This window comes from Gracilinanus agilis, chromosome 1, assembly GCF_016433145.1.
Source record: "Gracilinanus agilis isolate LMUSP501 chromosome 1, AgileGrace, whole genome shotgun sequence".
NCBI lineage: Eukaryota > Metazoa > Chordata > Mammalia > Didelphimorphia > Didelphidae > Gracilinanus > Gracilinanus agilis.
This window is the reverse complement of record NC_058130.1, coordinates 312260544-312281042: the sequence shown is the minus strand read 5'-3', so window position 1 is coordinate 312281042 and position 20499 is coordinate 312260544. Positions and strand designations below refer to the sequence as shown.

Here is a 20499-nt window from a genome sequence, read left to right as displayed (position 1 = left end):
AGCGTCTTTAACAAAAAGTGAAGCCAGGTGTTCTTGACCCCAAGTTCAGAACTCTCTCCAGTATGCTTTATACTATTTCAATAAAATTTTAATCATGGTAAAATAAAATCAACTTCCTTCTACATAGCACTCACCCATTACAAAGGCAGCTGGGTCACTTGTTTTTGCAGCTTGTGCTACCATATGCAGTTTTAACATTGTCACTGATACAAGGCCAATATCTCTCAACTATGGCACTGCTGTTGATCATGTGTAGGCACATTCCACCTGATACCCTTTATTATGCTGGGCAAAACATGATTACACCATTTATTTCACATAAATTGTGTTAGAAATAGGTTTGTTACTGCAGTACCATAATTTAATTAAAAATGTAAGTCAACAATATATTTATTCACAATTTTATTCCAAAATTATGCTGATTACATACTGGTATCCATACCTCATTAGGAGAAAGCCAGGAAGATTTCCAGCACATTGAGTAAACCCCTTGTGATGAACTTCTGCTCAGAATTAGGCAAGAGATGCCCAAGAATGCCAGGCATAGGGAGGTTACTGCCCATCAGTGTTATGCTTTCATTCAGGGGAAGGGCCAAAGGAGGTCAAAAATCCATTTGAGTATTTGAATATACATACAGAAAAAAGAATTGCTTACCTTTCTTCAATACAATAGCTTGTTCCTCTTTTTCGGTAGGTGAGATTATTTTGACTCTCCACCAGTTAAATCTTCTTCAGAAGACTATTGTTCTGTTCACCTCTGACCACGGAGAGCTGGCCATGGATCATCGCCAGTTCTACAAAATGAGCATGTATGAAGCGAGTTCCCACATTCCTCTTGTGATGATGGGGCCTGACATTAAAGCAAACCACCACGTTCCAGATATGGTCTCTCTAGTAGATATTTACCCCACTCTGCTAGGTAAGTTATGGGATTCTGTCTGGTGTACAAATTTCTACTGAAATTGTAGCAAAATGCTGGGACAAGACCATGTCCCAAGGCAACTCTTGCTGGCTCGCCAGTAGCTTAAGTCATTGGTGACCCAACTTTACAAAAAATAAAAAGTGTCCTTCTTTGTAGTATCTACCCCTCCCCCATAATTATCTCTTTTACTTCAAAATATTCATGTGAGCCAAATGGTTTATTAATTGTTCAATAAGTATTTACTAATATCCTCCTATATCCCAGGTTCTGGAGTTACAAAAACAAAATTAAAGTCTCTTTAAGGAGTTCACATTTCCATGGGGAGAATCGGTACATGTCCATAGAAGTGGATATTACATAAATACAAGGTAAAACAAGGTGATTTCAAAGGGTGTAGGACCCTGGCATGTGAAAAGATCCAAGAAGGGCCCTATGTAGGAGGTGGTACTTGAAGAAAGCTAGCTTTTATCAGAAGTGGTAAGAAGAGAATGCATTCCAAGCATGGAAAAAGATAGACAGAATCTTGTGTGTGAAGAATAACAAGAAATTCAGTTTTTTCTGGAGCAAAGAATTAATGAAAAGGAACATTGTATAATAAGCCTGGAAAGAAGGCTAGGTCAAATTTTGAAGTGTGTGGGGAAAACTATTCCCTTGCATTTTGACCAAATCTTTCAAAGACACATTTTTTATCAAATGTGAAGCATCTACTTAGAAAGAGATTCTGACTAGCAAAGCTTTTTCTTGCTAAAGGAAAAAAAAAAAAAAACACAGCCCCCAACTCATGTTTTATAGTAATTGTGGAAAAGATGAAATTCTATATCAATAATGAAACCTATTCAGTTAGAATTTTTAGAACTGCTAAATATCAGTGTTGATTCAGCACACATACCCCTGAAAAAGATGTCATCTTCCCAAAACAAGGTATGCCCTCTAAAAACTCCCCTCTTTCAGTCTGGTCAGTGGTAAACAAAAGAGATGCTTCTCTTCATTTAATAAATAAGATGACATTCTTACTATAAGTTTGGCTGCCATAAATCCTCTTTGATGATCTATCTGCAGATCTGTGTTCTTTGGAGAATTATGTATACCCCCTATTTTGTTTATGTATCTATTCAAGAGAGTCTGATTATATCTTCATTGAAAGGAGACCATGGGCATCAGAGTAGGATTGTGTTAAAATAATTATTTTTTAAACCCCTACTTTCCATCTTAGAATTAATATGAAGGATTGTTTCCAAGATGGAAGAGCAGTAAGGACTAGGCAATAGAGATTAAGTGACTTGCCCAAGTCACACAGCTAGGAAGTATTGGCTTTCAGATTTGAACCTAGGACTGTCTCCCCTGGCTCCAAGCCTGGTTCTCTATCCACTGACCTACCTAGGAGCCTCAAAATAATAAATATTTTAATACAATTGAGGATTCAGTCCTATATGCCTTCATTAGAACTTTAAATGCCTAACAGAGGAGTTTGCATTTGATCCTAATAGCAAGAAGAAGCCACTAGAGCTTCTTGAATTGGGAAATGACATTGTCTGAGCAACTTTAGTGACATCACTTGGGCAGCTGTGTGGAAGATGGGTTGGAGGGGAGAGACTTAAGGTAGAGACCAAGAGATAATTAGGAGGTGATTGCAATAGGTCGAAAGAGTGGTGATTAACCAAACTCATTTTCCTAATCCACAAAAGCTAAACCATGCACATCCTTCTCTTTCCTCTCATTTCCAGTGTCTACCCCCTCATATATAATCATCTCTCTGAACTACTTCACATTCTTTCTCACTGGCCTTGCATCTACTGTCAGATTGTGCTGGTTTTTGGTTTTTTTAGTCTTTTTTTTCTGTCATGAATCTGTCGGTTAACAATGAACATTTATTAAGCACCTGCCAGACATTATTCTAGACACTAGAATTGCAAATACTGAAGTAAGGCAGCTTCTGCACTTTAGGGCATTACATTTTACAGACTGAGCCTGTCCACTTTCTCTCCAAATAATTCCCTTAGAACAAGAATACTTAACCTAGAGTCCATGAACTTGCTTCTTAAATGTATTGGTAACTGTATTTCAATTTAACTTTTTCTCCATGAAATCCAGTGCATTTATTTATGCATTTAAAAATTATTCCAAGGTATATGCATAAGTGCCAGCAAGCTGTCAAAGGTATTCATAACACATACCAAAAAAAGGTAAGAATTATTGCTTTAAATGCTTCTTCATATTTGTTTACTAGACTGGCTTCCTACACTTAGAATATATTCCTAACAGCAACATTCGGAAATGAGCATTTCATAATGAAAATAATAAAATATATACATCACCCTCAAATATAAAGAATATTAGAAATTTAGGGATAGAGAGTGGTACCTGTTTTTTCATTGGCATAGGAAACTCTCTGGTGATGAAGTTCCCCCCAACATATTCTGTGCAATTTATAGTTTTAAAGAGTTGCCTAGAGCACTGAAATGTTAAGTGACTTAGAAGAACTCGAACGGAGGCCTTCCTGACTCTCTCTCTCTCCACTGTTATTTGTTGTTGTTCATTTGTTTCAGTAGTGTCCAATTCTTCATGATCCCATTTGGGGTTTTCTTGGCAAAGATACTGAAGTAGTTTGTCATTTCCTTCTCCAGATCATTTTACAAATGAGCAAACTGAGGCAAACAGGGACAAATAACTTGTCCAGGGTCACATAGTACATGTCTGGGGTAGGATTTGAACTCAGATCTTGCTGACTCTAGACTTAGGGTTCTATCTGCTGTTCCACCTAGCTGCCCATCCTATGCTGCCTTTCAAAATTCATCCTCAGTTCAGAAGCTATTTTAAAATTCAATGTTAATATAACCTAATGTCTGGCTTATAGTAACAAACAATAAATACTTGATTTTTTTTAATTGGTCTTTTGCCTTCTGAATTCATTTCTCAAGTGATATAGGGTCTAATAAAAACTTCTGAATTCTCTAGTGGTTTTTAACCCTTTAAAAACATTTTAATCTTTACCCTTTATTTTTCTCCTGCCTTCAAATCATTTTTTGAGTTTTTAAATTTTTTTCATTTATGTACTTTCTTCTGTGTTTATTTTTAAAACTCTTCAGTTCTATATTTTCTCAGTCATTGTTTGCTAATAGCTCTAAGCAACCTTTCAGTCAAACACTTATACCTGGCAATCTTCCACATGTGATCAGTTTTTAAAATTTTTTTTCTGATCTCATGTACAATACCCCTTTTTTCTTAGTACCATTAGAACCTGTAAACAAGAGAATGTGATATATAGGCTATTCCACAAAAAACTATGGAAAGGAAGATGAAATTTTGGCAATCTGTGTTGATATATGTCAATTTCCATTACAAAGATTTCAGAGGACTTTATAAATCCTTTTGTGATTTCACCAGAATTTTCAGGCACTCCATTGATATGGATCATAGCTCCTCCTTGATTTCTATCCTGGGGGAATCATAGAATCTCAGATTTGGAATCAACCTAAAAAGGCATCTAATTCAACGAATAATTTAACAGAAATCCCCTCTACAGGATCCCCCAGAAGTATTCATCTTCTATCTGAAGACTTAACAACAAAGAATACCACTACATCTCAAACATACCCATTCCATTTTAACAAGGTTTAAATTTTACTGAACAAAGAGAGGGAGTTTGGTAAAAAGGAAGATTGAAGACTTCCCATTGCAGCTAGGTATAAAAGTCCTTAGGAAGCCTCCAAATGTCTTCGTGCTCCCTTTCATGTACAAAATATAGTATGGGAGAATAATACTACATTCTGTTGCAATGGGGTGAGTACTGTGTACATCTGTATCTATATTATCTTAAATTAAGCAAGTAGACATGGAAACATACAGTGCAAGTCTCACTGTAATCATGCAAGTGAGAGAATAATTTTATAAATGGCTGGATTAAAATCATTGAAGCACTCTCTAAATTGTTTGATTCCAATGCCCTCCTCTCAGTCCTCATCCTTGACCTCTTCACAGCAGTTGACACTATTAATCAACTCCTTATCCTAGAGACTCTTGACTTATGAGTCCTCCATAGGAAATCTAATTGATTTTGCATTATGGAAACTTGGTTATACAAAGTAAGTGCAATTAATTTTAAATTTTTTCTCAGTTGCAAGTAATTGAAATTTTAAAACTCTCTCTCTTATACCACCAGGCTTGGCCACTGTTTGTTGTTGAAACAAATTTTATTGAGTCAAAACTGATGATCTAAAGTAGAATTACTAGGATAAATAAGGAGATAAAAATTATTGATCATCTTTGGTGCATTTTTTTTCAAATCTGGCCCCATGATTTTATCAATGTGGGAAAATCCTGCTGTGAAAGTTCATTAGCCTGGAGACACTGAGTAAAGTGACTTTCCCATAGCCACACAGTTAGGAAATATAGGAGATAGGACTGGAATCCAAATCTTTCTAATTTCCAAGCTAGTTCTTTATCTACTGTACCATGTTGCCTCTTTTTGGAAGTTGCTTAAACATTATAAATTATCTCTGATAAACAAGTAAAAATGAATTTATTACCATAACCATGGATTGCATCCTTGCATTACACCAGGAAATTCTTTGCCTGTATTTTCTTACCCAGATCAAGAGTCTATACTACCTATTTTTAAAATGTTATATATGTTATCATGATTTTGAACATTTTCCCCCTAAATTAGTTGTTTTTAACAGTATAGACATATTTCTACCACTAAAGTAAATGTTTTTTTCCATGATGATGTCATATCAAGTTGAGTACCATGTCAGAATTACTAGAAAAGTTGAGTATAAAAATTAATTTCCAATAAAAACAAAGGACATAAAAACAGTGTAATTCTAAGGAGGTAAGCTTTAATGCTATAGAAATATATAGGTTGCTTGCATGTTGTCACCTCCATTGGATTTTGAGTTCCTTGGAAACAGGGATTGTTTTTTATTCCCAGATCTTAGCACAGTACCTGGTACATAGTAGGTACTTAATAAATCTTTATTGACTAACTGCACACCCCTCTATCCTAGACTGACTCACTCATCCGCAATCTAAGCTCATGCTGGCAAATATGGGATGTTTTACCCCGTGGAAGATGAAGTGGCATTGGCCTTGAACATGTGGCTACAACCAAAAATACTCACACATAAAAGGAGTAGTATGTTATACCTTGCCCATGATAAACATTTGCAGATCTTTGCAAATTAAAATTCATGATAGGAGGAGGTGTGCAGATAGCCTGTGACTTCCTCCCAGAAAAGTCACCTTTGCATTAGACCCATTAGGAAACAAACTTATCTCATTCAGTGTAATCAATATAGAACATATTGAAAATTTTTCAAAATTACCTAATACACATAATTTTTCAAGCAAGTCAAATCAACAAGCATTTTTAAGGGCTTACTTTGTGCCAGGCACTAAGCTAAGTAAGTACTGGAAATACAAATTCAAGCAAAAAGGAAAGTCCCTTGACTTCAAGGAGCTTGCATTCTAATGGCAGAAGAAAGCACATAAAAGGGAGCAAAAAAAGGATGGTAGGTAGAAATTGTCCTCAGAAGGGCATGGTGTTGAAGTCAAAGGAAATTTAGGACAACTGATTTTGCTCTTCCTCAGAACAGAGATTCCTAGAGAAACTCCCCAGCGGATGAAGAGGGCACCAGGGGCAAAGGGAGAAGTCAGCAAAAGTAACCAGACTCATTCACAGTGATCAAAGACATATACTTTAGGTAGATTGTTTTTGGCAGCAATTGGGGAAATGGTTTAGAGAGGAAAAAGACACTAAAAGCTGAGAATCCATTTGGATGGCTCTGATGATAGTCCAGGTATTGGGCGATAGGGTCCTGAACTAGCATGGTGGCTCAGTGAGTAGGAAGAAAGCTAGGGATAAATGTTGGAATTGGTCATGGGGTGTGAAGGATAGGTTATTCTAAAATGGGGTTGATCACAGAACCTATGTCAGAAGGTTGTTGTGAGAATCGAATGTAATAATATATGTAAAGCACTTTGCAGACCATAAAGTGCTATATAAATTTTTGTTATTATGATACTTCTGGCCCTGGGGACTGAAAGGATGCTGGCGCTCTGGGTTAAGCAGGGAAGATAATGAGTTCTGTTCTGGACATTTGAGTTGAAGATGCCTTTGGGCTTCTATTTGGAGATCTCGAACAACAGTTGAGAATTCAGGCAAGATTAGGGCAATACCTGTGAACTTGATCTCCTCAGCAGTGCTGTGAGGTCAGAAGTGCACGGTAGGGCCTATGTCCGCTGGGGATATTTTCCAAGATGACCATAGATGGCCAAAATTACAGATATAGGCAGAATGCTTGGGGATCTCTTTCTACATGTGCTCTCTCTCCACTCCTGACCCTCGGCACAGCGTTCAGGGGTCTCCCAGCCCCACAAAAGAGGGGAAAAAAACGTAAAAGAAAATGGAAGCTGAAGAGACTACTGCTTCAGGTTGACTGAGAATAGATGAAACCAGAGGAGAGGAAAGGGCAGATCAGGAGGCTCTATTGTATTCCCATTTTAAAGATGGGGGAAAGCAATATTTAGGAAGTTTTTTGAACACTATTGTGTTCAATTTTTCATCATAAATGATAAAAATAATCCAGCTACATTATGGATTCATGAACTTTTTTTGGTCCGGTTTAGGCACCCCATTGTACTATTGGGGAAAAAATGCATTGCAAGATCAAAACAATTGATGTCCAAACCATTTTAATCAGATTGTAAATTGATTTCTTATACTGCCATGTTGAAAATATTAGCTTGGGGATTTTTGATGTTTGTTTCATACAACTAAGCCCCCTCACTGTGCTCATCAATATCAAAAGCATAATTTGTTCTTTCCCATAACAAATATGATAACATCCCTTGACCTAAGACACAGAAAAAAGTATAATTAATATTATAGGTACTTTTGGCTTTACTGAAAAATTACTGTTCTTTTATATGTTTAGATATTGCTGGAATTCCTCTCCATCAGAATCTGAGTGGATATTCTTTGATCCCATTAACATCAGAAGCAGCAAACAACAATTCTCCAGCTGCAATGCCACGCCCTCCCTGGATTCTGAGTGAATTCCATGGCTGCAACGTGAATGCTTCCACCTATATGCTCAGAATTGACAAATGGAAATACATAACCTACTCCGATGGTACCTCAGCACCTCCTCAACTCTTTGGTAAGTCAACTGATATTTTTTTAAATTTCACTTTTGTTATATCCTTTTTTTTAATCCAGACCAATGATTTCATTATTGTAGGGAACTCCCTGTTAGACACTCCCTCCACCATAGGCAAATTCTCTTCCATTTATATTCTTAGAGTGTTGGCCTAGGCATTAAGAGATTAAGTGACTTGCATTGGCTCATACAGCCCAGAGGTGTCAGAAGCAGAATTTGAATGCATATATTCTTGAATGTAAGGCTGACTCTAGTCCACTCTGTCATGTGAACTCTCATTATACTTTTAAAGTTAGTTAATAGAACAAATAGGGGAAAAGTAAAAGCGCCTTACTAACAATATTAACAGCAAATTGGGAAACAAAAAATTGTTCCTTAAAAGATGATTAACTATAGTAGAGATCTCAAAAGCAGGATTTCATTAACTTCAAAGTTTTTGTCCTTTCATAGTAGACAGTAAACTCAGTAGGTAAAAGTAAAATTAAGCAAGCTTTAATCTGAAAGTTATATAATTTGTACCAGTTTCATATAGGAGATATAATATTAGAAATTAAAGGGTTCAGGGCAGCTAGATGACCCAATAGATAGAGAGCCCAGCCTGCAGATGGTTTCATACTTTCTAGCGGGGCAAGTCACTTAACCCCATTTACCTAAACCTTACCACTCTTCTGCCTTGAAATCAGTACTTTGTATCAAATCTAAGACCAAAGATAAAGATTTTTTAATTATTTAATTAAAATTTAAAAAATTAAAGGGCTCTTCTTCATAGTGAAGTGTTATTTTTCTTTGATAAAAGCAGGAATGTAATTTTTCACTGATACTGAATGAATTAAATTGGATATTAAAGTATTTAAAATTCTAAATATCTTTACATACTTATTTCCTACCATTAAAGGAAACATTCAAAATGGAATATTATAATAATATTTTAAGCTATTTCTTATGATAGACATTTTAAAAGAATTTCTTAAATCATATGTTAATGCCAATTTTCCTTAAGTCTTTGTTCCACTGACAAAATTATCAGTTATTATTTCAAAGTAACTCTAAAAGAGAAGACACTTAGGGAAGAGAGAGAGCTAGCATCAGACCTCTGTTGAACTCCCACTTATGACACTTACTGACTGGGTGACAATGGCCAGATCATTTAAGCTCTGAATCTCATTTTCATCATCAATGAATAATAATAATTGTAGTTACTATCTTACAATGTGGTTGCAAGACTCAAATGAAATAAAGCATCTTGGAAAATTTAAAGCACTATATGAATGAACGTTATATATGATCATGTAAAATTATCATATTATAGTAATATAATAGCCATAGATATAGCTAATATTATTATTAAGACCAGTTCCCCCCCACAACATCAGAAGACCACCTTGGGCTTCTTAACTTGCTAATACATAAATAGATCCTGACCTATTTAGATATATGTGATATATATATGTGCCCCTAGAGACAGATTTCCAAAAGAACCAAAAGTAGGCAGAAAAGGAAACCATTGAGTAGTCTCACCTAGAATTCTACAGTGTTTTCTCCCTGGTCTCCCTGCTCTAAAGAGCTGCCATTTAAAGTCATATTAGGAAACAAATATCTAGTGGCACTCAACTAGTAAGGTCAGATGACAAAAAGTCTTATTTTTTGTTACTTTGTAATTACATTACTCATATATGCTTTAAAGTAGTTATATTTTCATTGCATTGGTGTTTGATCGCAATCCTTCTACACCAGGGGTAGCTAATGCCAATGGGAATGGAAGGCACTGAACAGTAAATAAGGATCCCTCTGGGCATATATCCAATTAGAAAAATCACATGTTAACATTTGCTGTGTTTTATTATGCCTTTATTTATTTTGTTAAATATTTCCCACTTACATTGGCCCCCTTTGAGAGTGTTGTGAGTTGCTGGCCATACATTTAATTCTTTCTCTCTACACCACAGTAAACACTTTCATGAGTGATTACACCTGAAAGCCTCACATTTGGTGGACTTTTTCTGGTAATGAACCTCTCCAAATTTAGCCAGGGTGGACCTCGGACAACAGCATGTTATCAGGGCTACACTGCACTTAGTAGGTCCTGAAAGAGAGAGCCTGTGCTGCCAGTGTAGTCTTTAAGATCCCAGTGTCACCTCCATATCATGAGGAGGCATCAAAGTAGTACTTTAGAGAAAGTAGATTACATTGTCAACATAAATTGTTCATTAAAAAATCCAAAATAATTAATCATGAATTTTGTAATCTACAAATAAGTATTAACTACTCATAGATGTGATCTGCATCTTAAGCTTTGTAGTTCCAAAGAACAAGCCTTTAATCAGGACAAGGGAGACTGTGCTCCAGTGGCTACCACAGAGTCATCCATAACACCCACCCCACAGCCGTGCCCTGGGACTCTGGGAACAATGGCTCCGGAAAATGCCCCACGAATGGGAATGTAACTTGGGGTCTTATATACACGTTGGGGAATGAAGGCAAGGAAGGACAATTTACATGGCTTACATGGAGACAAGGGAAGGAGGAGTTCATACTGGGAGAGACCCAGATACCATGTGAGAAACTTCTAAAACAAAAAGGGTACCTGAGATTGATTATATCTCCATTCTGTTGTACATTAAAGTAAATATCTCCATATAAATACCCTGCCAACACCTCAGACGATCCAAAACTGAACACATCATTTTACCTGAGAAGATTGGTTTTCCTCCATATCTTGTTATTATCTATAGCACCCCAATCCTTCCAGTGCCCATATTTGCAATTTTGACATTGACTATTCTGAGTTTCACTTGCCATATCCAGTCAGTTACCAAAACCTTCCATTTACCTATTAAGTCCTAAATCCAACCATTTCCCTCTGTTCCTACTACAACCCACCTTGTTCAGGCTTTCATCACCCTCATCTGGAATACTACCACAGACTCCTTACTAATCTGATGACAATACCTCGTTCTTCTCAGATGCATCCTAAAAACTGCTGCCAGATTCATCTTCCTAAAATATAGTTCATGATTATTTAATCCTCTTACTCAAAAAAAGGAACAAGCATTTATTAGGTAGCCTTATGTGCCGGGTACTGTGTACATATTTTACAAATATTATCTCATTTGATCCTCATAACCCTCAGAAGTAGGTTCTAGTATTATCCCTATTTTACAGTTGAGAGAACTAAGGCAGAAGTTAAATGATTTGCCCAGGATTACATAGCTAATAAGTATCTGAGGTCAGATTTGAACTCAGTTCTTCCTGACTTTAATCCCAGTACTCTTACCACGCTTGCCACTCCTGCTTCATACAAAAAATGTTAAATACCAAATAAATTTAAAATTCCTTGACTTCATCTCTATATAATTTAGCCCTGAGGGGGCAGCTGGGTAGCTCAGTGGCTTGAGAGCCAGGCCTAGAGATGGGAGGTCCTAGGTTCAAATGTGGCCTCAGACACTTCCCAGCTGTGTGACCCTGGGAAAGTCACTTGACCCCCATTGCCTAGCCCTTACCACTCTTCTGCCTTGGAGCCAATACATGATATTGACTCCAAGATGGAAGGTATGGGTTTAAAAATAATAATAATTTAGCCCTGAACTACCTTTCCACCTTGATAAGCACTCAATTGGTAATAGAATTGAGTTATTCAGATTACTCAAAACCTTCAGTCCTTTCACATAACAATACAGAATAAAAATCTATATTTCTTAGCTAGACTTTGAATTATGCCCAATATATCTTTCCAACTTTAGAGACACTCTCAATATTTAATAGCATTTTAAGAGATGGGTAATTTTGTTAGAGACATAGAAAACAGTGGGGCAATCAGAACTTTTAGGAAAATAAAGAATTACCAAATGCATAAAGAATTTACAAAATTAATTCCAATATGCCAGATGCTTTTTGGTGAACACCCACTCACCACATTCACCTAAAAGAAAAGAAAAGAAGAATAGATTTACCCAGACTTATTTCCACAATGCTTCAATATGGCAATAATTGGGGCAGCTTTGTGGTACAATGGATGATCCTCCTGAGTTCTAATCTGACCTCAAATACTTTCTGGTTGTGTGACCCTAGGCAAGTCACTTAACCCAGTTTACCTCAGTTTTCTCATATGAGCTAGAGAAGGGAATAACAAACCACTCCAGTATCTTTGCCAAGAAAACTCCAAATGGTCACAAAAGGTCAGACATAACTGAAAAATAACTGAACAATAACAAATCAATAAATTAAGTATAGAAGTCACTTTTATTCTGAAAGTACTTTATAAATAAATTTTAATTGGGCAAAGTTCTTTACTTTTATCAGTCACTACAGTTCTGGTGTGAATTAAATAGCTTTCTAATAATTCAGTCTGATTAGACAGACTCTATTTTGTGCACAGTACTGTACCTGACCCTAAAGGAACTAACATTTTCATCATATTTTAAATATTACACATCATGCTTAATATTCTTGGCATATTTTAAATGAAAGGAATGTTAATTCCTTAAATTTGTCTGCCAGAAACTTGTATATGCTAGAGCCACATCCCTTTTGTCAAGAAGGCAATTGTTTGCCTTAGTAGACAGAAAACAACATTATAAAAGAAATTATATCTAACTGAAATTTCAAGAGCATATTCTTTGTCTCATAATTCCATACAAAATTCATGGATTTTTTTTATGATGCCTAAGAACTTATTCTTGTAATTTACTTGAAGTGTCAGCAGAACTTCTACTTTGGCAACTAAGGTTGTTAGTTTGAAATCGGAGTAAGGTTTGAGCCAGCCATTCATAAGGCCCTGACATTAGAATACTCTCCACTCTCTTTCTGTTATCCCCACAGAATGAACAGGAAAGGATACCAGGAAGCCAAGCACTCTGGGAAGACATAGCCATTATCAGCCAGGGACCATTCCTGATTTGCATTCCCAGAGTACTCCTCCTGATCAGTGTTTTTATTAACTAGTTCTAATGGTTTTGGTTTCACCACTAAAAGACAATGAGAAAGCAGTTTCTTACATAATACCAAGCCTAACATAAAATAATGACATTCCGAATTACATTCTGAATTCAAGATAAAATATCATCTTTCTAGCCAGAGACTTGATTTTGAATAATAAACACATTATTTAGCCATATCATTTGTTTTCTTTCAGATCTTTCTTCAGATCCAGATGAACTAACAAATATAGCCACAAGGTTTCCAGAAATCACACATTCTCTGGACCAAAAGCTTCGCTCCATTATAAACTATCCTGTAGTTTCTGCTTCTGTCCACCAGTACAACAAGAAACAGTTTATCAGTTGGAAAGACAGCTTAGGACAAAACTATACAGAAGTTATAGCAAACCTGAGGTGGCACCAGGACTGGCTGAAAGAACCATTGAAGTATGAAAGTGCAATTAACCAATGGCTTAAAAACCAACACTAATCTGTAAAATATCTGTCCAAGAATGTGTAACAATGTACTTTATCTATATGCTTTTGTCTCTTTACACAAATTGGGGCAGCTAGGCAGCTCAGTAGACAGTACTAACATTAAACAACTTAATTGAAATATAAAAGAAAAACTTTATAGATACAAATACTCTAATACAAAGATAATACCTCTATGAAATGTTTTAACATTTATTGAAACTTTAAAGTTCATTAAGTATCAAACAAAGCCATAAGATCATAGATTTAGAGTGGAAAGTGCCTTTATTTTCTAGAAGAATATGAAGCACACTAAAGTTACATGATTTGCCTAACATCACCAAGGCAGTAAGTAGCAGATTCAGGAGATAACAAGTCACTCCTGGAATCCATCAGTTCTTTTCTGCACTGTGGAATGAAGTTTGTGTGAGCCTGGGGAACTGGATTTATTCAGAGTAGCAAGAACCTAGATCTAACCCAAACACTGTAGTTACTTTGAAAAAAAAAAAAGTTCTGCCAAAAAACTTTTTTTGCAAATAAACTGAGATGTAGTCCATTATTTCATTTTTTCCATATTTGAACAGTTCTTCAACCATGTTTTACAATCATTTTATAAATATGCCTTTTATGTTATCATCATCATCATCATCATCATAATCATTATTATTGTTCTGCTCATCAGTGTCCCAAGTATGAATATTATAATTTACTTGTTCAGATAAGTGTGTCTTGTCTAAAAGTCCTAAACAAAGACTGTTCCCACTGTTGTGAGGAAGATTAGATTAGAGTAGTTATTGATTAGGTATTAAGTACATAGCAGGAAGGAGCTGGAGCTGGGAATTCCAGGATGGAATGAGGGAGGATGAAGTGTGTCTGAGCCCTGAGTGAGGACTCCATTAGTGGTGGGCAAAAACTGTTGCCAGCCTGGGAGACCTCAGAGCAAAGGACACCCTGCATCCTGATTTTCCCTGGGATCCTGTGTGGTGTGGCATCTAGCAAAAAGGACAAGATCTACAGATCCAAGGGAGGAGGAGAAGTTTGAGTTCTGGTGGACAGTGCTTCAAGCAAATCCCTCACTACTTGGTACCTGAGACAACTTTGACTCCTGGCATCCAGAGATCATCAGTGGATTGCAGTGAGAATCCCAAAGCCACAAAGGCCCTAGCTGTACTCAAGCCTGGCAGGTTCCAGGTCAGAGGCAGTTGCCCAGAGACTCCATTTATAGCTCCTTGGGCCCTGTTAGTTTAGATCACTTAGATAAGGGTAGAATAAGTCCTCCCATTGCCCTGTGGTTTTATCCTTTAGATTTTAAGTATAGAAATCCCTTTCCCACCTTTTAGTCAAACATAATTAAAGCTGTTAAGTCCCTTTTACCTTGTCAGCCTGTTACTATACTCTGGCCTAGTGGAAACTGAGTGACAGTTAAGATCAACTGCCATTCCTGTGGGAATCCAGTAAACTCTGGTCTCTCCATCCTGGTCCAGTCTCTCATAAATTCCAGAATGTGATCACACAAACCACTTAGTTTATTTATAATATCCCTGGTGACCCCATTACCTTACATATATTTTCCACACCACCCTAGGTGTTTTCCTTGACTCTTCACTGTCTCTCTCCATATCTATTCACTTCACCTTTGCAACTTCTCATCCCTTTCCCTCCTCAGACTCTGCCGCCTCTCTAGTGCAGGCCCTTGTCACCTCACACTTGAGCTATTGTAACATCCTGCCAGTGGGTCTGCCTTCCTCAAGTCTCTTCTGCTCCACTCCATCCTGCACTCATCTACCAAAGGGATTTTCCTACAGTGCCAGTCCAACTGAGTCATACACACCACCACCACTGCCTCACTCCCAAATAAATTCAGGTGGCTCCCTAGGATCTCCACAATCAAAGGCAAATCTTTTTGTCAATCAAGGCCTTTCCTAACCTCACCAGCACAGTTACCACTTTACAACACCAGCCCTCACTGTTCTGGTGACACAGGCCTCCTTGATCTTTCCTACAAAAGACACTCCATCTCTTCACTCCTGATATTTCTACTTCGATGTCCCCCATGCCCAGAAGGCTCTTCTTCATCATCTCTGCTTCCTGGCTCCCTTCAAGGCCCTGCCAAAATCCCACCTACTTCTGGGAAGCTTTTCCCAACTCCTCTTATCTCTGGTATTTATAAAGCACTTAGCACTGTGCCTGGCACACAGTAGCCACTGATGTCAATGTTTGCTATTATTATAATAATTATTGGTATTTCCCATTTATTCTATAGATAGCTTGATTGTACATGTTGGTTAACTTTTTTTTTCCTGTATTAGACTGTGAGCTCCTTGAGGGCACAGACTGGCTTTTGCCTGTCTTTGAAATCCAAGCACTTGGTACAGTGCCTGGCATATAGCATCTTTATTGATTGAATGACTAAATCATTACCTTTATCTCAAATGCCTTTTCCTTTCCAATATGAATTAAAGTATGCTTCCCCACCCCTTCCTCATTGGCTAGGTTGGAGTTGGCATATTCTTTGTCACAAAGTGGGAATTGGGAGCGGGGAGAATTGAAGGATTAAATTGCTGTTTTATAAAGATAGTAAGTATCAATCGTGTTTTTAATTTGAATAAATGATTTTTAAACCTTTGTAATCTGCTTATTGAGGCTGAATTTTATGAGCTCTGTAGCCATTAGGTGACTTGCTCCAGATCACTACAAATTGCAGTAGAAATAGGAACTCAAATCCAAGTGCAGACAGGCCTTCCAAAATGAGGTCTGAGGATAAAATGTTAATTATTCTTATGATTCCTGGAATTATAGTACTCTGATAGGGCCTGGTGTTCCGCGGTGTCTGATTCTTCACTGACCTTTATTTTGGGAGTTTTCTTGGCAAAGATACAGAAGTGGTTTGCCATTTCCTTCTCCAGCTTTCTTTACAGATGAGGAAACTGAAGCAAACAGGATTAAGCAACTTGGCCAGGGTCACACAGCTAGTAAGTGTTAGAGGACAGATCTGAACAGGGGCAGATGAGTCTTCCTGACTTCAGGCCTGGCAATCTATCCACTTCTTATCTAGTTGCCCCACTGGCTGAGCTAAGAACAACCCTTTAATTTGCTGGATATGGCAAATAAATTTCAAGATGGTTTAGTGACTCATGGGAGGTTAAACAACCTTTTTTTTTTTTTTTTTTTAAAGGACCAGGAGAGTTTTTTAAGGATTTTAAGGAGCAAGATTAGAATTCATTACATCAATCCGTTGTTCAAGCTCTACTGGGGATGGGGGGGAGTGAGCTGTTCTTAGCATGTCAAAATCTTTTTTTAAGAAAAGATTTAGCAATTACAATGGGGTTCTAGCACTCAGGTTTTGAAGCTTTCCCAAATCTAAGATCGTCAATCCCAGCATTTTATTTACCTTTGGTCCTAAACCATGGCTAGAGAAGTGCAAGGATCCTTACTCTAGCTAAACCAGCCTTATGTTAGAAGCTCTGCAACTGCTTGAGTTAATGTCTCCAGCAGGGGAAAAAAAATATTAAATAGGATAAATCAGGGAGCAGGGGGCTTTGGATGGGGAGATCAGTTGAAAGAATTTAACCTAAATCAATTCCTATTACTTGGGTTTCTTTCCAAATAAAATTGGCTGCTTTTTACATTTTCTTAGTCACCTTTTCTTAGGTTTACTGGAGGCGTAGTCCCTCTCAGCAACCTCCCATCTGGTGGAAGCAGAAACTAAGTGAGAAAGGGCTGCATCCATCCCTGGATCAAATATTAGGGAAAAAGTAATAAATGGATCATTTATTTGCATAAAGCCTATCAGTGCACTCTTCAGACTTATTTGAAATTAATTTCACATCACAGAGAGTGTAACGGGGATCTGCTGCTTTGGAAAAGAGGAAGCCTTTAATGGTTGGGAAACCACAACCACAAGTCTGACTTCATTTCTGGAAGAAGCCAACAAAATCCGCACTGATTGTTAGACGGGTTATACGTACCAAGCTTCTCAGAGATTCTTCTGGTTTAATTTTATTCACGTTTGCTTTTGGGTTCTGGCTTTTATTTTCTCATTTCTGACGCCGAGTCACGTTTTAAACCAGGTAGATTGTCCCCATTTGTGTCTCTTGCGTGAGGATGAGCAAATGGATTTAGGGAAATAGATCCGTTCTTTAAAGAAGTCCCTGTAAAGGCTCAGGCAGCTGTTAAAGACCTGGGCAGCTATTTTCCGGGGGAAGATGGTTACCAAGGCTCAGGCCCAATCGTTAATTATCCGTCCATGCGCTTTTCTTCCCGGAGAGTGCTCTGTCTGGGCTGCAAGGCCACTTCTAGCGAGTGTGCGCTGTTTTCTCAAGGCTGATCTACTCCATTCACCGCGCTCCAGGGAAGACTGGGGGTGGGCAGGACTGGTTGGAGGGGAAAGCGGCAGCTCAAGGGGGGTGGGGGTGGGGGTGGCGAATAAGCAATCGTGCCTTCGCTTGGTGCACAACCCACATCGCAGTGTCAAATGACGGAGACACAACCTATAAAAAATAAAATTAAATTAAAAAAAGGAGAGAGAGCGCGAGAGAAAGAGAGAGGGAGCAAATCTGTCGACATTCATCACTGTGTGTGCTTTTTCAAGAAAGTTTGTTTTCCAAGAAGGAACTTAACCCGGTGGCCCCGCCGCTGGAGCGCTCCTTCACCTTCACCTCGAATTTCCGCTCCCCATCTCTCCCACCCCGACAGTGCCACCACTTCAATCTTCAGAGCGGTCTTTGCTAGGAGATGGAGGATCCCTTTGGCCCCGGCCCTCTGTCGCCAGTCCCTAACCTCTCCATCTCCATCCCGCTGGGACGGGGTTTTAATCTGTCGTCTGTGGGGGACTCTGGCGCTGGGATGTTGCCCCAACCTCCCGCTCCTCCAAGCCGCAAGGTCCGGCTCGTTTCCCTGGGGATAATCTTAGTGGTGGCAGTGGTGGGAAACGCCGTGGTGCTCTGTACGTTGTGCGGCAGCGGCGGCGGACCTTGGGCCGGCCCCAAGCGTCGGAAGATGGACTTTCTGCTAGTACATCTGGCCCTGGCCGACCTGTATGTGTGCGGGGGGACCATGCTGTCGCAGCTGGCTTGGGAGCTGCTGGGGGACACTCACATGGTAGCGGGAGACCTGGCCTGCCGGGTCGTCAAGTTGCTGCAGGTGTCTGCACTCCTGGCCTCCTCCAACATCCTTGCCCTCATCTGTCTGGAGCGACATCGGGTGGTGAGCCGGCCCTTGGGCCCGCCCTTGCCCACGCGCGCACTAGCCGCCCTGAGTTGGCTGCTGGCGCTGCTCCTTTCCTTACCCCAGGCCTTCGTGGTCCACGGTGGGGCTACAGCCGGACTCCCCGACGGCTACAGCAGGGTTCCCGCCTTGCCCTCGGCTGCGTTGATGCCTAGCTACTCGCTGGCTGCCTCACAGAGCCCACCGGGGCCTCAGGCTTCTGCCGGGGCATGGTCAGGGGAGCGCCGGTGCCGAACCATCTTTGGAGCTCTGCCTCGTTGGCACCTGCAAGTCTACACAGTGTATGGGACCGTCGCGGGCTTCTTGGCCCCTCTCGCTATTCTGGGCGTCGCCTGCGGCCGCCTGCTCCAAACTTTGTGGCATCAGCGACCCCAGGCACCAGCTTCTGCCGCCTGGTCCCCCTATGTCTGGGAGGCTGGCCACTGCAGAGTCCGGGCCCGAAGCGCCCTCCCTCCTGCCAAGGTGCAAAGCCTGAAGATGACCTTGGTGCTGGCCCTGCTCTTTGTGGTCTGCGAGCTGCCCTACTTCGCAGCAGAGCTGGCGGCCGCTTGGTCGTCCGATTCCCGGGGCGAAGAGCAGGGCGAGGGCCTGGCCTCTGCGCTGGGCATCGTGGTGGTCACCAATAGCGCCCTCAATCCCTACGTTTACCTTTTCTTCCAAATTGGAGATAGCCGGTTGCGGCGGTTATGGAGGAGGCTGGGCACTATCTGCTGCTGTGATCACTGCCCGAAGAAAGAAGGGGATGACGAAGACGAGGTGGCTCGGGGGCACCAGCCACTCCACCGGCACCGTTGGCCCCACCACCACTATCATCACCATCACCGTGGAGAACATCCCGGAGCTTTCATGACAGAGGGCTCTCCTCACCCAGCCCTACCACCAGCCCCCAAGCACCTCCCCTGCTCCTGTGAAAGCGCCTTCTAGTCTTTGGAGTGGCCTAAGTTTTTCACTTCTACTCTTATCAGAGAGAAGCGAGGGAAGCCCTTCTCCAGATATCCCTGACTGAAGAAGAAATGCCTGCACTATAAAAGGTGGTTGACTTTAATTCTTCCCTCCTTACCCTAGTTCTTTTCCTTCCTCTCTCCTTTTTCTGCCCTTCTTTTCCCCTCCTCGCCTTTCTCTTCCATCCCTCTATCCTTCCCTGGCCTTTCCCCCTTCCTGTTTCCTTTCTTTCTACATTCTCTCTTCCCTGCCTCCCTTTTCTTCCCTTTCCCCTACTTAATTCCTTCTTTTTCTCTCCTTTCTCTCCTTCCTTTCCTAACTTTTTCATTTCTCTCTTGAACTCACCCCATTCTCCAGTGTATGCAGAAGAAAAGGGGAGGGGGGAGTAGAAATTAGGCAGCCACTTGTTCTGAAGACTAAGAAGCTTTAGAGAGCTCTTGCTTTCCGAATCTATTTAATAATACTTTTGAATTCTGCAGTTGTGTTTTAAATGAAGTGCCAAGATTTGACGATTTGCTGTCAATTCTCATTTGAGTCTTATTTACATCTTTTACAGCGTGTACCCTGTGTTTCTCTTTCTTTCCAGGAGAGGGGAAAAAAAGACATACTTTCTGTTAGACAGATTGATTAGCTGCTGTGCCTGAGATGCTGCTAGAACTGTGATCATATTCATCATGCTATATTTCATTTTGTGACTGATTAGTGATAGAGTATTTGTAAAAATAAAAATATTTCTCAAGCCAAAAAATAACAACTTTTCACATGTCACTCCTTTATTCTACAAGTATTTATTTAGTGTCTACTGTGCAAAGAAGTATCGGTTTCTTCTTTAAAAAAAAAAGTGGTAATGTCTTCCTTT

At 39.6% G+C, this 20499-nt stretch overlaps 2 protein-coding genes across 2 annotated transcripts in view; both read left to right on the top strand.

Moving 5' to 3' along the window:
• ARSK (arylsulfatase family member K) overlaps positions 1-14031 on the top strand; it is a 50083-nt gene extending 36052 nt beyond the window's left edge. The window contains exons 6-8 of the mRNA XM_044657649.1: positions 695-919; positions 7858-8082; positions 13214-14031. Coding sequence (XP_044513584.1) covers positions 695-919; positions 7858-8082; positions 13214-13488 — 725 coding nt within the window. The 3' untranslated portion in view covers positions 13489-14031. The remainder of the gene's footprint in view (positions 1-694; positions 920-7857; positions 8083-13213) is intronic.
• A 4175-nt stretch (positions 14032-18206) lies between these two features.
• On the top strand, positions 18207-19622 carry GPR150 (G protein-coupled receptor 150). The gene has a single exon (XM_044657648.1). It carries the CDS (start codon positions 18207-18209, stop codon positions 19620-19622), a length of 1416 nt encoding a protein of 471 aa, XP_044513583.1.
• The last annotated feature ends 877 nt before the right edge of the window (positions 19623-20499 follow it).

Bases quoted from the DNA above. Each gene is read 5' to 3' on its own strand.
- GPR150 (XM_044657648.1), top strand. From the start codon at position 18,207: ATGGAGGATCCCTTTGGCCCCGGCCCTCTGTCGCCAGTCCCTAACCTC.